The sequence below is a fragment of the Ammospiza nelsoni genome, chromosome 5 (genome assembly GCF_027579445.1).
Source record: "Ammospiza nelsoni isolate bAmmNel1 chromosome 5, bAmmNel1.pri, whole genome shotgun sequence".
NCBI classification, from domain to species: domain Eukaryota; kingdom Metazoa; phylum Chordata; class Aves; order Passeriformes; family Passerellidae; genus Ammospiza; species Ammospiza nelsoni.
Window position 1 is genome coordinate 61,974,360 of NC_080637.1, and position 16,040 is coordinate 61,990,399.

The window sequence follows — 16,040 nt, forward strand, 5'->3', positions numbered from 1 at the left end:
GCTATACTGTGCTTCTCTTTCCACACTCGTTCCTGCTTACTCCTGTATGAGTTTTTGGCACCTTTATCAAGGATGGCACTTGGGGAAATGCTTAATTTGAGTGCACTGCCTAGACACAAAGGTAGAAATGGGTTTAGATACTGTTGAAAAAGTGTGAGTTGAGGCAGATGTTTAGTGTTTTGGAAGATGCAAACCACATAAGTGCTTTCTCAGACTATTCATCATTGTTTTTCACAATATATATCATGATAGGGAGAAGGAGGAGAAAAGGACACACATAGTCATAGGTTTGTAACAGCTTCTCTGGGCAGTAGGGGGTCCCAGGCTTTTGCCTCCCTTCTGTTTTTAACAGGCTCAGGACAGACACTAGTGGGTAGTGAGAAGCTCCCAGCTGTTTGCAGCTCTGTCCTGCCTTGTTGTGAGCCCTTGTCCACTTTGTCTCTTTTTGCTTCCATGTCTGTTTAAAATACAAAGGCTGCTGAGATGAGGACTGGCTCTTGCTCTGTCTTTGACACTGCCTGCCAAACCCAGGGGACTTGTTCCCCTCTGGCATCTCATAATGTATATGTAATACAAGTAATTGTTAGGAAATTTCGCTCTGTCCCTCAGTCATCTACAATTTGGGATTCTCAGTGTACTGGGGATTGACTCCATCATCAGTGTGACAAAGTCTGACAGGTCTGTAGATAGTTTCAGGTTCTCTGTGCAGATAACACTGATATTTTCAGTGATGGTTTAGGTGCTGGAAACTTGACCTTGTGCCCCTTGTGGACACTGTTGAAAGGTCTCAGAAGAGTCTCAAATGAAAAATTCAGACAGAAGCCTGCAGTTCCAGAAGAGCATTGGAAATGATGGCTTGATGTCCATATGGCTTTCATCACCATGGGTTGTCTTTTTCCTTTCCAATAAGTGTCAGCACAGGGTTTGCACTGGTTTTGGTAGTACATGAGAATGCAAATGGACTGAGGGATGCCAGCCTTAACTTGCAGGTGTTGTGAGCTGTGTCCTCAGCTGTGGAGCTGTATGCATAATGCTTTCTGCCTGACATCAGTTTTCTTTTTGTCTTTTGCAGCACTTTTACAGGCAGTCATATCTGGTGATCTACTGAAGGTAGGTACAGAGCACTGAGTGTGCACTCACATTTTTTTTCTTGTCAGATATACTGTACATTTATTACACTTCTGCTCAAATCACAAATAGGCTGCTGTGGGAACTTCTGGCAAGTGCCATTTTACAGCCTTTCCAGGAAACCCTGAACACTAGGGGAACACATCATTCAGGTGAGGTGTGAAATTTGTGTGAATAGGGTCTGGTGTTAGCCAGAGCCTTTTTGCCCAGGATTCAGAGCCCACTGCACAGAGCAATGTGCCAGTCACTAACAGGGAAATTGCTATATTGACAGTGTTGAACAGCAGGGTAGTTCTGACACAGCCTTACACAGGAAAGCATATTTTCCACCAGCGAGGCTGGTGGCCAAGACCCCAAGTGCTAGCTTGCTCAAAGTCTACCTAGGCAACCACCAGACCAGGTAGAGCAAACCTCATCTGGTTGTTTTATCACCTAATGGATGTCTCAAAGCATGTAGTGGCTTGGTGTAGTAAGTTTGGGAGGCAAAAACACTCATGCAAAATTTTTTGTGCCAATGACTGCACTCCCACACCAGACAGCCATTCAGGCTGCCTGTCTCAGTAGCCAAGTCAGGATCTGAAAACATGCTCTTGAATTTGGATGAGGACTGTGATTAATGATTGCAATTTCATCTGTGAGAAGCCAGCTTGGAGCCATTTGTAAAAATGACAGTGCTGTTAGGCCAACTTTTTGCCTGCAGGTATTTTGCCTCCCTTCTATACCACTGCCTCAGCTCTTGTGGCTGCAGCAGCTAGGGAGCAGTCCTTCAAGCAGTCATAAAAATATTGTCTCCTTTACACTTCTTGAAAATGTTTTGCCTGAGCTGGCTTTGATGGGGAAACTCCTTGTCCTTCTTCAGTGTACTGCATTATAAATGAGTCCTCACTGTAGCAATTCTCTCCTTTTTCTGCAGTGATCTGCAGAATCCCACCCCCCTTCCCCAAATTTTGCAGCATTTCTGAGACCTGCCTGGTTGGTGTTTTCTCTTATTCTTACCCCATCTATTGCTCCCTCTTTGGCCAGCCCTGAACAGGGGCACTGTGACAAGGGAGGTCCATGACAGTCACCTCATCTCCTTGTAGAATTTTGAATTGGAGTTTCCTGATTTAGTCAGAAAATATTTGACTCCTGTGCTGAGGAAAAATGTGAGTCTTCAGCAAAGAAGCCAGAACTTTTTATCAAGTGCATGTATTTTAATATACCCCAACAGCATTACCAGATGTGGTTTGCAAGCATTTGTAGCAAGCAATAAATCCTCACCAGTAGAGTAGCAATGTCTCATTGTTTAGGATATACAGGCTGTTCTCCTTAACACATATAATTGTCAATACTTCTGGTTTCAGATGTTTTATATCAGGGCCTAAAAGCTGGCTTTAAATTAATGTTTTATTTTATTCTATTCTATTTTATACTAACTTACAATGAGAAGCAGTAAAGAACTTACTGACATATTTGTTTTTCTCCTCCTCCCATCTTATCCTTCTCTATGCTTTTTCTCTCTCTCTCTTTTTTTTTTTTTATTTTGTTTTTTCCTTCTAGTTCATAGAATGTTGTAAAAAAGGAGCCAATTTGTTAATCCAAGGACCTGATCACTGCTCCTTATTGCACCATGCTGCCAAGACTGGGAATGGTGAGATGGTGAAATACATCCTGGAGCATGGTGAGTCCCAGGGGGCAGACCCACAGAGCTGTACCTCAGCCAAGTGTCACTCAGGCAAAACCACACAGTGCTGCTGCAGGTGGCCTCACTCATCTGTGGTGTCCCTCAGTGCAATGTCCACCTGCAGCCTGTGTGAGCAGGAGGCTGGGAATGGGGTAGCAATGAGAGTGATGGCTCCAGGTAAAGTGTGAAAAGAAGAATTAGAATCACTTTTGAGGAGGGTGGTGTTTCCATGTTTGCATCAGCTGTGAAGAGGCAGTGTGAAGCTTTAGTTAAAACCTCTGGCACAGGGATCCTCTGAATTTCTTTTCAATAAGAGCATATGTTGTAGAAAGCATCTAATCTCTATGAAAACATTTACAGTGACAAAGAGCCCATAGAACCATTGTTATTATTTCAGCATTTAGTAACACACTGGTCAGGAATCTGCTTCCTTACATCTAGACAAATTAATCTAGTTTCCATTCCAGCCTTAGAGTATTATGTCTGTTAGATTCAAGACCACCCAACAGCAAAAACTTATGATGTCCATTTTGTATTTATGGACTGTGATCATGCTATTGCCCTTTTTTCCTTTTCTCTCTTCTTAGCTTTGTCAGTAGATTAGAGGCTATGCAGCAATTCTTTTTGTGTCTGAGGCAGTCACATTTAGGAGCTTCTGCCTGTTGAACCACTGTAACCTTGTTCCCTCACTGCTGGAGAGTGGCACAGTAAAATAGTCACTGCTCTGCACATAGAGCTGAAGTCACAGTTATCATCCTCCTTCACTGTAGGAAAAGTTTTCTAGTCTGAACTCTTCTCTGACCCCACTTCAAAATATCAATGGCTATTTTGGCTTCTGGATGTCAAAATCAGCTACATTATTTCAGCAGCAGTGCAAGTGTGAGCACAGAGACTGTCTCTGGTAATTAGAATAAGTGTTAGCTGTTGCTCCAAGGTATTGCACAAATTGTACAGAGAGAAGAAAAAAGCACAATGCCTAAGAAGGGAAGAAGCAACAATGCATCTCTTCACTCTTGACCCCTAAGATAGGTATTAACATATAGGTGTCAGGTACTCTATAGGTACAAGTTCCTGTACTGTCAGCAGCAATCTGTGACTCAGTTCATTTGCTCTGGTGTGGCAGAGGCACTTTTGGTGGCAGATGGAAGTGAGGAGGGCATCCTTAATAGCAGCAGGCTTCTGCCATGACTAACTCAAAGGACATCTTAGTCAAGGTAGTGATTGGAGAAAGTGATTCAGGAACAGTTACCTGTGCACTTTATTTATTTAGATAAACATAAATGTCTGATGTCATTGGCCCTTGGATGTCCAGGGCATTTGATTGGGTCTACAAGAACACACAAGGCTCAGAGGAGGCCTGACCTGCACTGACAACCAAAGCCCAAGCAAGCATCTCTCTCATTCCAAGTGCATCCCAAGGCTTTTGCATAGCTATATCAAACAGCACAAAATATCTGTCTGTGGACTACTGAACCATGCCCCAAAAATCTGACTGAGAGGGGCTGAATTGTTATTTTACTCCTTTATGTATAGATACCTACACATGGATAGGGCAGTGCAGCTGGCCTTGTATCCAAATAATGACTGGTTTTCTCACCAGTTCTAGCAAACCTTACCAGTGCTGACTCTACCTTCTATTTACTGCTCTGGATTGTTGCATTAGTCACAGTGCACACATGTGCCACTGAATTCTGTAGACAGGCATAATTTTGCTTTATTTTCTTACTGCCCTTGGTCTCTTCTCACACTACACATGACCTCTGCAAATTCATCAATGCCTCTTTAGGATTTTTATTAGACACATAAAGTTTAGCTTAGTGACAGTCTGGCCCAGTTACTTTGATGAATATTTAAAGTGAGATAATTTAAACTGATAAGAATGTAAGCAGGGAATCCATGGGAATTTTGGAAGTAAATAGAGAAATGTGAGGGATTACAGACTGTTAGACAAAGACAAATCAGAAGGTTGAGCAAATGTCAGCTCAGTTCCTCTCTCCCTTCTTTATCCCCAAGGATGGCAGGAGGCTTTTGCAGCTTTCCAGACATATGTCCTCTGGGCTTCTCCAAATGCATTGTTTGTTTAACATTCTCTGGGGATCAGGAGTGCATGGGACAATGCACAATCTAATAGAGGCCTCCTCTCTTCTCCCACCAAGCAATTAATGAAACTCATTTCTACTCTGGGCACTTCTCAGCCACAAACGAGCTCTCTTGCTGAATCATCATCATCATAATGCCCTTGTTTTTCTTTGCATTCTCTGGCATTTGGCATTTTCTCAGCATTAATTACTGTACATGACCTGATCCAATGCTACTAATATCTAAGGGTTTCCCTGTGTGGAGCTTCTTGTTTCTGACAATATCCACCCATAAAAATTTCATAAAAATGAGTCTTACTTCTGTTCTGGCAATTACCTCTGCCCAGTCAGACTTCCTCTGGAGTTTGTCTGCTTCCCAATACATGGGGAATAGTGAATGATAATAGGAGTTCCTCTGTAAAACATCCTCAAGCACACAGCAAAGAAAGTCTATTATTAAGCACACAGGGAAAAAAATCTTCTGAATATCTCTAAAAAGCAACTGCAACAAAAGAAGACAAAACCCACTGCTCCAGGAACTTTACTTTTCTAGTTTGAAAAACAGTGGGATGAATCCAATGCAGTACAGGAGTGGCACACATAGAACTAGAATTATAAAAGAAGGAAAATGGTGTAGTGGGGCTAAAGCTGTCCTTTATGGAGATGGCCTATTCCACAAACATGCAGGGCACATTTATATGAAAGGTTATTCTGTGCTCATGATCAGAATGATTTCAGATGTTAAGGGGAGGATAATTTCTTAAATTAGAAATAGCAGGGATGAGTCACACAGGGGGACTGCTGTGCAGTGCTGCCAGATAATTCACGGTGGCCCAGCACAAGGCTGGAATAGCAGCTGAAGCACCAGTGTAGTAGGTGTCAGGACAACAGCTGCTTGCTGCTGCAGGAAGAGCTGTGCTGGCTGCTGATCCAGCACAGCAAACAGTTTGTGTCTATCCCCTGTGCAGGAAGGGCAGATACATAGAGACGCAGACCTATCACTCACTCAAGATTTCCCACCTAAAACAGAAGTGTTTCACTTTTAGTAGAAGGGTCAGCTTTAAAAACTTGTCTGTAGCTGAGGTAAGAAATGCTTAGCTGGAAACTGAGGGCCAAACTCAGTAGGTATCACAACCACAGCTTTTGAATGCTGCAGTCAGCAACTGCATTGCATCCTAATGCCTGCACATTAGAGAAGAGTTGACTGTCTACTTGTTTAACACAAGCAGAATTAAGGAAGGCTTAAGAACCTCTGTTAGCAAAGGGGCCTCCTAAACCATCTGTATTTGGTGTCAAACTTGGATTGGAGTCTTTATCTGGCAGCTGTGAAAATTTTTTAATTTATAAATATTATACAAATAATTCCATTTGCCTTTGTCTTCTCTAGACATTCAAAAGACAAGCAAGAATTGCTTGTTCATCTATGGTATTTTTATCTATGTTCATCTATGGTATTTTGATTTTAAACAGAAGAGAGGAAGGATGTTTACAGTTGCCTAAGGAGGTTGTGGTGGGAACTTCTGCTGCAACAGACAGTATGTAGGACATCCCATCCTTAACATTTCTGTGTCCTCAAACCTCAGTGTTCTTGCCTCACTAGAAAGCATCCCCTGATTAAAAAAAAGATGATGCTTTCATTAATCTTAGCACTGCAAAGTCCAGAGCTAAGAGACATAGTGAATCTGGATTTGCATCCTGGCCAGATTCAGAAGTTCCTTGGAAGGCTTTGGGAAAGGAGATTTTGCTGTGACAGAGATGGGTGTTGGGGACAAAGTTTAAATAGTCATCAGAAAGTAGCACTGAATGAGAGTGAGTTTGCATGACACTTGTTGGTATGTCTGGATTTGCAGTATGTTTTAGGGTAGTGGTCACTGGTGAGGGGCCTGAGCAGAAAACAGTTTAGTTTTTCTGGAAGGCACAAGGTACAACATACCCTGTTTTAATTTCAAGTGTACCAGATTTTAGGGTAATGTGGCTGACAGACATGTAGGAAGGAATGCTCCCATAACCTGTCTAGCCTCTATATTACAGTGGAAATTCTGAGCTAAAAGACAGAAGCAGAAAAGACCACTGTTAATTTTCCCATCAGTAAAAAAAAAAGTGTGTGGTGTTGGGGAAAGACTAGAAATAGTTCTGAATTTCCAGTTTACTGTTATTTTAAAAATATTCCTACTTTGAAAGTAAGGATGCATATCCAGTTTTGTCCCCCAGATAATAACCTCAATCAGGTTATTAAACAAAGAAGGTTTTGACAGATAAACAGAAATGTTGATGATGTCTGACATTACTAGAGTAAATACCCTTCTTCCCTGGTTCTATGGAGGACTGACAGGACGTGGGACTGGCAGGGGTTAACATCTGTGGGTCTCCTGTGGGTAGCTGTAACCACATCCATTGGAGAGGGCTAAGCGTGGACTCAGAGGCCTTTCAAGAATGTGTGGAGCTGTATATTTTGGAAATGCCTCTGAAATATGGTCACTTAAAGTGTTGGGGGTTTTTTTATTGCAGTGAGCTCAGTGAAGGAGCAGCTGCTTTTGAGTCTCCCTGCCTTCCCTCTCCCATACCCAGCCCAGGCTGCTTTGCCCTCTGAGAAACTGGAGAAGGGCCTTAGTGGAGAGAAAGAGGGCAAAAGGAGAGAAGGAAAAAAGTTAATAATTCTACACAGTCTATGGGCGATGTTGAGGAAAGAGAGTGATCTCAGCTGGGCTTCCCCTCGGTGTGTCATGCTTTTCAGCTCTTTTCAAGTGAATGTCTTCCCCCCACCCCGTCCCCCGTCCCCATCCTGCCATTCTTCAGCCCCCCAGTCTCTTTTTCCCCTTTCTCTCTCTTTTTTTTTCTTCCCTCCACCTCTCCACACATTTCTATCTTTTGTTTTTATTTCCCCCCCTGCTGTTTTCCTTGATAGAAATCTCACTCATGCATTTCCCTTCCGGATTTCTATTGGGTTATTTTGTCCTCTTTTCTCTCCGTGCCTTGGTCCCCTTTTCTTTCTGTGCCTCTTGTCCCAGAGTGAAACAGCCGCCTCCCTGCTGGGTCAGGATGACAGTGCCTTAGCTTTCCCAGTGCCAGCCCTTCCCACATCTGTGCAGCTTTTGTCCCCGGGCAGAGGGGGATTTGGAATGGTCGGTTGGCAGCGCCAGGGAGACTGATATAAAAATGAGGTCCAAAAAAGAGGGGAAAGGGAATTAGGAGGAGGGCGTGAGATGGTTTAAGAGAAGCACAAGTGAAAATAAAATAAAGAAGTAAAGGGCACCACTCAGACTGTGAGTTGGGACATTGCAGCTTCAGGGACAGGCCAGAGAGAATGAAATTAAAGAATTCTGGTACCATGTTGTGCAGCTTATTATTAACCCCAGTACGGCTCAGATGGAGTCAGGACTCTCCCATGAAATGCTGAATTTGGGACAGTATCCAGGAGAGCACCCTTTGCACTCAGGGGAGCTGTACTTGTCATCTCCTCAGGGCTGTACTCACAGACTCAGCACTGAGCTCCCCTGTCCTAGCCCTGCTATTCCTTCCTGCTTCACACCAGTTTTCCTTTACCCTTGGCTTCTCTCCAGACCCACTCTGCCCCAGTTTTCTTCTCCCTCTCTGGTCACATTCTTCTGAATACTCTCTGTTTTACTACCTTTACTTACCTTTCAGCAGCTTCTTCAGCTTACCTGGGCAAGTACCTTTATGTCCCATAAAGCCAGACCTGTCACCCTGTTCCACCTTGGCCATACAACCTTCCTTGCTCCAGCCACGAGCAGAAATAATAGATGGCAGTGTCTTCTCTAACACATTGCAAACCATTCCTGCTTACCTATCAGTGAGATGTGGCATTGCTGGAACCTATGGGGAATTACCTTTATTTTTGAAAGAACAAGATTTTCTCCTAGGAAATGTAAAGGACTCCTTTTCTTCATGTGTATTTCTTTATTTGTCTTTTTAGTTTCCCAGGCATTATCTTTTTTCCTCTCAACAAGAGGCTCTGCTTGTCCCCCTTTATCCTTCTTTGTGGTCCTGGGAGCTCAGGGCTAGTGACTGACTCTTCTTTTTGATAGTCAGGAGTGAACACACAACTGCCAAGTGTGGAGATGAGGATGTGTGGTGGTAGAGTCAGGCTTCATTAAATAATTGACAGTGGCTACTGAGTTTGGAGAGCTGTCATGGCAAGTATGCAGTGGTACACAATGCCCTGTGCACTGAGTACTAAGCATCACCCTGTCTCATGATGGCAGAAGATGAAATGAAGGAGCTGCCAGCAGCTCAGGAGCCCCAGTGATACTCCATGTGTACATTGTTCAAGCAGTGAGGTAAAGACAGGCTGCTCTGATCCATTTTGACACACCCTCAGAGTAAAAGGAACGTTGAGAGGTTGTGTGTAGGCCTTTGTAAGCAAGTAGTGTGAAATTCCTCAGTATCATGTGAGATTTGCTGTAAGCTCTTGAGGGCTCTTGAATTTCAAAGTCTCAGTGTGCTGGAGAGAAATACTCATGCGCAGGAAGGAAAAGTCTTGTAAAGTTTTCCTGTTTCCCTTGCTAACTGCCCTATACCATCTAACACTATACTCCAGAGCAGTGGAGAGCAGAATACTATGACAGACTGCAAAGGAAATGTTGTTGTTTCCAAGTGATATCCAGATCCTAGCCTCTCCATATCACTATAATTCAGCGATGGAATTTGCCTCTATAAATATCTGCCTGTAGTGAATATCAAGGACAAAAGGACATTAACCTAAATGTATTATTTTTTCCCCACTTAACAAAAATCTCTTCTGTTTTTCTTAATCTTACTTTCCTGATCATTACTAACCAGTGGAGTACAGGATTTGCATATCAATATAAAGACTGCTGGGAATATTCCACCCTGATCTACATTTTGTATAACACTATTAAATGGAGCAGCACAGGGATGTCATTCAGGATGGAATTTGGCTAATTTCAACTTCCTAATGACATTTTCCCTCTAATACCAACAATGGATTTTAACTTGCAATATATCAGGGTTTCCAGTATATCAGCATTTTCAATGTACTGTACTTATGTGAACCACTTAATTGAGCAAGGTGAAGAGTGAGAAAATAAACTCCATGAATATTCATTCTCAGTATAATTTAGAGGCTGCTACTCCCTGTTGCTGACACTCCAGCAGCGACTGTGCATCCAGAATTTTATTAGTGCAAGGGCTTACACAAGCAAATATTACATTGAAGTTTGATATATTTGTGCAGGTTGAACTTTCACTTGGCTTCTTTTATATATTTTTACTGGGAATTTCTCCTAGTAGACATATTTTTTTAGTCATGCAGACAAATGTTTTATGACATACCTGACTATCTTTTGCAGGTCCATCTGAATTGCTGGACATGACAGACAGTGAAACGTAAGTACAGCCTACTCTTTCCTTCATGTCATGTGTGTTAAACAAGCAGACTCTTGATTTTCGATGCAAACTGTTAAAAAGGAAAAAGCTGGTAAAATGGTACAACTCTTCAAAACCAACCAAAGAAATAAGGCCCGTAAAAACCACACATTGACCATGTAATATATGGCTTTCTTGCCTAAAACAAACATTCATTGGATTTGCAGAGGATTTTCTCCCTATTGCTTCCCATGCTTCCTTAAAGTTTCTAGAGGAATAGAAGCCCTGCCTTGTGTTTTGATGTTGCTGGCCTCCAGCTACTAAGGGACAAACCTGAAGAGTAAATTCCAAAAGTCAGGAAATTACTTTTCTTGCTCTACAACTCTTTTTTTACAGTCCTTTCTTGATTCATCCAGGGTGCTCTGTCTTAGCTCTCCTAAGTGGCCAGGACTTGTGCAGCTGAAGATTTCCATCAAGCAGTTAAAACATCAATCAGCTCCCTTCTCATTAAAAAAAAACCCAACCCCAAAAGATTACTTTCCTTTCCAATTCCCATTTTTTTACACCTTGTATAATCAAAGTTTCATGAAAGTATGTGAGGAAAGCATGAATAATCCTGGAATATATGTGTAATACATGTAAAATAAACCCAGTCTTTTTCCTAGGGATCAAGCCTACCATTTCTCATCCCACAGTGCCCTCCTCTGCTAACAGAGAACACCTTTTGCACAAGGTGCATGAGTGAAGCCCAGAGGTGGCAGGGACTGGATGGACTGGTCCTTTTTATCCAGGGGTGTAGCACAACCACATCAAGTGTCAGTGAGCACAGTTATGAGGGCTTCCCTTTACAGAGGTTCCTTTACCTCTAATCCTTGGAAAAGGAAGGCTCAAGCTGTAACTGGCAGTATGAATTTGTCTTTTGGTCCTCAGAGGGAAATAGGATGGTATCCTATTCTGATACTAGCTCTGATGCAGCAAGGGCATATTGATTACAAGGTTGCCTCTTAATATTTCAGCATCCCCTGTCATAGATGGGGGCTGAGATTCCTTTATGCACTCTGCGTAGGTAGGTGCAAGATTTGTCCTGCTACATGTATTTCTTGTAATTTGTTATTTCACAGGTTATGTAATGGCCCTACTTGTTGGATACTGGCATTAAGGACTCCTTTTCAACCCACTCAAAGCATACTTTCCTCTCTTCCTAGGCAAATCTAGAAAGATTTCTTTACTCTCAGTAAAGAGTAAGTCAGTTTCTGTCAGTTCTAGAATCCTGACAGACTTAGCTGTAGTCTGAGTGAAAAGATTTGCAACAAATGTGCTCCCACCACGCAGTCTTCTCTTCTGGAAAGCATGTATTTAATCTAATCTAATACTGCTAATCCAGTAGCTCAGCAGTCCAGTGGTGGAAGAACATGAGAGTTCTTGCTCTCATATATCCAAGAGAGCAGGGTAACAGAACTGGGGCATCAAGTGTACCAGTCATAGCTTTGATGGGTAGGATTTTTCTAGGATGGCTCCAAGAATGAGGTTGAGGAAAGAAATTGCAGGAAGAAACAAACCCTGTTGCTGTTTCACCTGCTGTGAAATAAGAAGGTGGCTATCTTGCCTTTGCAGCAGTTAGCAGAGCTGGTGGTTGGATGGGAACATGACATTCAGTCCTCTGAATACATAAAATCTGTCAATGTTTCTTTCCCATCCCTCAGAAGTTCTTTGCTATTTGTGCATTGCAGGCTTTCCTTCTGAGTCAAAGGATATAGATGCTAAGGGAGAGAGTGCACAAGCCTACCTCTGCCAGCAAGAGGGAACCTGACAGAAATGCAGCATCCAGCTGTGTCCATGCTCTGCTCCTCATGCTTCCTAAATGTGCATTGCTGTGCTGTGTCTCACGGCTGCTTTCTGTGCTTTGGTCTAGGGGGGAGACAGCACTACACAAGGCAGCCTGCCAGCGCCACCGCGCCGTCTGCCAGCTCCTGGTGGATGCAGGAGCCTCTCTGAGAAAGACAGACTCCAAGGTAAGGCAGTTCCATCAGCCCCCACCAGCCCCTGTGCTGAGTGAGACCCTGCAGCATCCTCCCTGCTGCTTGCGTGGCTGAGGCTTCCTTGTGTGTGCTGAGGCTCACACAAGGAGCCCCAGCCTTGTGTGTTGCTCCTTTGAAGCAAGCTATTTTTATAGAGAAAACTGTATTGATTTAAACAAACACAAGAGACTTCAGTCCAGTCCCCAACGTGGGTCATTGTCACCACAGTGAGAGCCTGGCCTCAAACTGTTCGGTGCAGTGGGTATGAATGAGACATCCCCATGGCACAGCAGTGTCCTCCTCCTGTGTGGTCAAAAGAGAGGCCTGTGGGCAAGGAACACCGGCAGGAGCCTTGGTTTCTGATTGCACAGCATCTGTGGGGCTTGGTTATTGTGGCTGGCTTGCTTTGTGAGGATGGCTAACTGTTTTCTTTTGCCTTGGCTTGCCCCTGTGCTCACTGATGGGACACTAACCACAGCACTCTCTTGGTGTAAGCTTGACTGAGAAAGAAATATGGGAAAAATGAAATCCAAGGAGTATTCTGTCATTACAACAATCTAATTGCTCAGGAACATGGTCCAGAAGCTGCCTCTTTGGAGTTTCTGAGCACAAGCACCCTGTGGCCAGCAGCTGAGAGTGAGTTGGTTTTCTACACTCCAGAGTCAGAAGCACCTTTGCTGCAGCTGGGCAATCAAAACCAATTTCTGCCTTCTTGGGCTCTATGAGGAAGCCTATAATCCAAAGAGAGGTCATCTATGATTCTATCATCTCTTGTTCAGATGGCAGAATTGCACATTGCAAAAAGCTTTCTGAAACAGATGAAATCCAGACAAGTGGCTTCTTGTGGAATTTGCAGGCAACCCTGACAAGGGAAGAGACGAGAATCCTGACTCCATGTTTCAGAAGGCTGATTTATTATTTTATAATATATATTATATTAAAAGAAAATGATATATTAAAACTATACTAAAAGAATAGAAGAAAGGATTTCATCAGGAGGCTTGCAAGGAAAAAGAATGGAATGATAATAAAATCTTTTGACTGACCAGAGAGTCTGAGACAGCTGGACTGTGATTGGCCATTAATTAAAAACATACACATGAGAGCAAGCAAAAATGCACCTGTTGCATTCCACAGCAGCAGATAACCATTGTTTACATTTTGTTCCTGAGGCCTCTCAGCTTCTCAGGAGAAAAGCTTCTAATGAAAGGATTTTTCATAAAATATGTCTGCGACAGGCTTCTGACTCGTTAATTGTCTTCTGTCTAGAAATCATCTGTTGTTCTCAATGTGTTAGCACAAGAATTTCTCTTCATGTTTCTCATTACAGGGTAAGACCCCTCGCGACAGGGCTCAGCAAGCTGGTGATCCAGATCTGGCCTCCTACCTGGAGAGTCGACAAAACTATCAAATGGTTTCCCACGAGGACCTGGAGACAGCAGTCTGACATCTGAAAATGTCCCAGAGGATCCCTGGAAATCTCGAGACTGCACCTGAGGCACTCAGGCCTCGTGTGAGGAAGAAACTGATGGAACCCACGTGTCTCTCACTCTCGAGGAAAATACCTGAGGACATGCCACCAGTTTCTAAGGGCTACTGAGTCTTGCTGGGAACGGTTATGTTCCATAAGTTAGCCCATGATGGATGAGGTGGGACACTCAAAGGTCTGTGGAATCCATAGGCTGTGAAAATTTACCTTTATTGCTTCCAGCAAGTAGCATGAACTTCTCCCATGTTCATCTGTATAATTTATTAAAAAAAAAGAAAAAAAGGAAAGAGTAAAGAGGATGTGGGGGAACAAAATCCAAATGAACTGGTACATTAAGCCACCCAAACAGGCTGTCCTCCATCCTTACAGTTTCCTGCATTGCTTTTATTCTCCTGTTCCCCTCACTTCTCATCAGTTAAATATTACCTGTTATCTCTGTGTTGTCTTCACAAATGGTCAGGCAGTAGCAAAATGTTTGAGGAGCTCTGGATGCCCTTAAGAAATATCCAGTGTTTTTACCAGCTACATTCCCTCCCCTGCCATCCTCTCAGAAGCTGTGTTGTCAGTACTCAGACCCCACAGAGTTTTCTTGCTTTTGGAGGGGATGTTGCTTATTGCCTTGTTTCCCAGGGTTTGGGCACAGTCATATTTACAGCAGTGACAAAACCCAAGCTCATAATTGCTGGGCATGCTGGGTTATGGTATCCTCACAGGACAGGCATTTGTATGGAAAGGAGCTCTATGGGATGTTCTATGCTGAATGGCAGAGCAGAAAGTCACCAGGAAGGTTTCTCATATCACTTTTATGCCTGTAATGGCTGACCCAGCTCTTCTCAGGTTTCAGGCCTGCCTACAAGTTGATAGGTTCTTCAGTTCTTTACTTCTGAAAAGATGGGTTTTACACTGGGGAGAGATTTGTGCAATGCTGATGGAATTCTGATGGACTCAGTGACAGACCCAGTCCCCTTTGCAGCACAGCCATGGGGAGGAAGGAGACCTGGAACATCAGCAGCCAGCCTGGGCTCGCTGCTGCCAACAAACACATGGGCACTGGCCTGGTCACATTGGGAATGGGAAAACCTTCTTTGGCTGAACCTGTAAACTATCTGATTCTTCAAGGGAGCCAAGTTTTGGGGAGTCTGTCCCTGGAGAAAGACAAGCAGCAGCTCTTTGCCTTGTTACCCACAATAGGTTTGAAATGTAAAGCTTAGCTGCTGTAAAGGCCAGCTGTGTCTTCTGTACTCATTTGTTCTCTGTCTTATAACCATAAAAGAAGAGAAAGCAAACAAATACACAGGCATAAATAAAATGTTTCATTGTTGGGTTTCCAATTGCTACAGATATCTCAGTTGATAATATAGCAGAGCTTCCACTTCTACTTTGTCAGACCAGTGCCCATGAAGATGCTCACGGCTGACTTTTGGCATAACTCTTGCAATACATTTTTGAATTTTGCTTTGTTATTCTATTTGAAAGATCCACAACTGTTTGTTTTCACATCCCTTGCTAGGGGTACCTCTCTGACAAATGATGATCATTGGGGTTACATACATTTGGAAACCATGAAAATAACTCAGGTCATTATCCAGATAGGTTTTTCTTCTTTGGTAGAAGTGGAGAAAATCAAATGAATGCAATTTTTTTTTAAGCACGAGTGATTGTTGTGGTAGGGAGGGGGGGAGCTGAATAATATATTTTAATTTTTTTTCCTGTTTTCAGAAGTTCATTTGATATGGGCAAAATATTACTTTAGTATTTCTTCCTCTGGAAGGAAACTATATATATTTGTAATCTATAGATCAATGGCAACATGAAATGTATTTTGTCTTATTTTCTGTCTTTACCTTTCTCATTTAAAAAATAAAATATGAAAGCCAAATTACTTCCCTTGATAATTATCCAGGGGCTTGTGGAGAAAATAAGTATGTGTATATATTAGAACAGAATTTGGCAACTGTTAAAATAAAAACTCAGAATATAGTTTTGGTGTATGTGATATTTCCACAAGGAAAGATCCTCACACTATGGTTTCATGGTAGGCCTTGCATCATTTCCCAGCTGTGAGAAAATACATTAATGTAATATTTCTATATATTTGATGAAAACAAGAATGATGTTATCATCACTTTAATATTTTGGTTTACCTACTGGTCTGAGAAAAGGAGGAATTTTCAATAGCACAGGAGCTTGGCTCTGTCCTGTGCTGAGGCCAAGCTGAGTATGGGCACTGAGCCCGGGAGAGCTCCCTGATCCTTTAGTCCCATGAAACAGGGGGAGCAGTAAAGGCTTGCTTTCATCACAGGTAGCCTCCAGAGGCC

At 42.8% G+C, this 16,040-nt stretch overlaps 1 protein-coding gene across 6 annotated transcripts in view; it reads left to right on the forward strand.

The window, feature by feature from the left end:
- The window catches only part of DGKI (diacylglycerol kinase iota), a 199,444-nt gene extending 183,742 nt beyond the window's left edge, over positions 1-15,702 (forward strand). For all 6 annotated transcript variants that reach the window (XM_059472537.1, XM_059472541.1, XM_059472540.1 and 3 more), the window contains 5 exons: positions 1,073-1,110; positions 2,668-2,788; positions 10,200-10,236; positions 12,128-12,227; positions 13,564-15,702. In XM_059472537.1, the coding sequence (XP_059328520.1) occupies positions 1,073-1,110; positions 2,668-2,788; positions 10,200-10,236; positions 12,128-12,227; positions 13,564-13,680 (413 nt within the window). In that variant the 3' untranslated portion in view covers positions 13,681-15,702. The remainder of the gene's footprint in view (positions 1-1,072; positions 1,111-2,667; positions 2,789-10,199; positions 10,237-12,127; positions 12,228-13,563) is intronic.
- Positions 15,703-16,040: the final 338 nt, after the last annotated feature.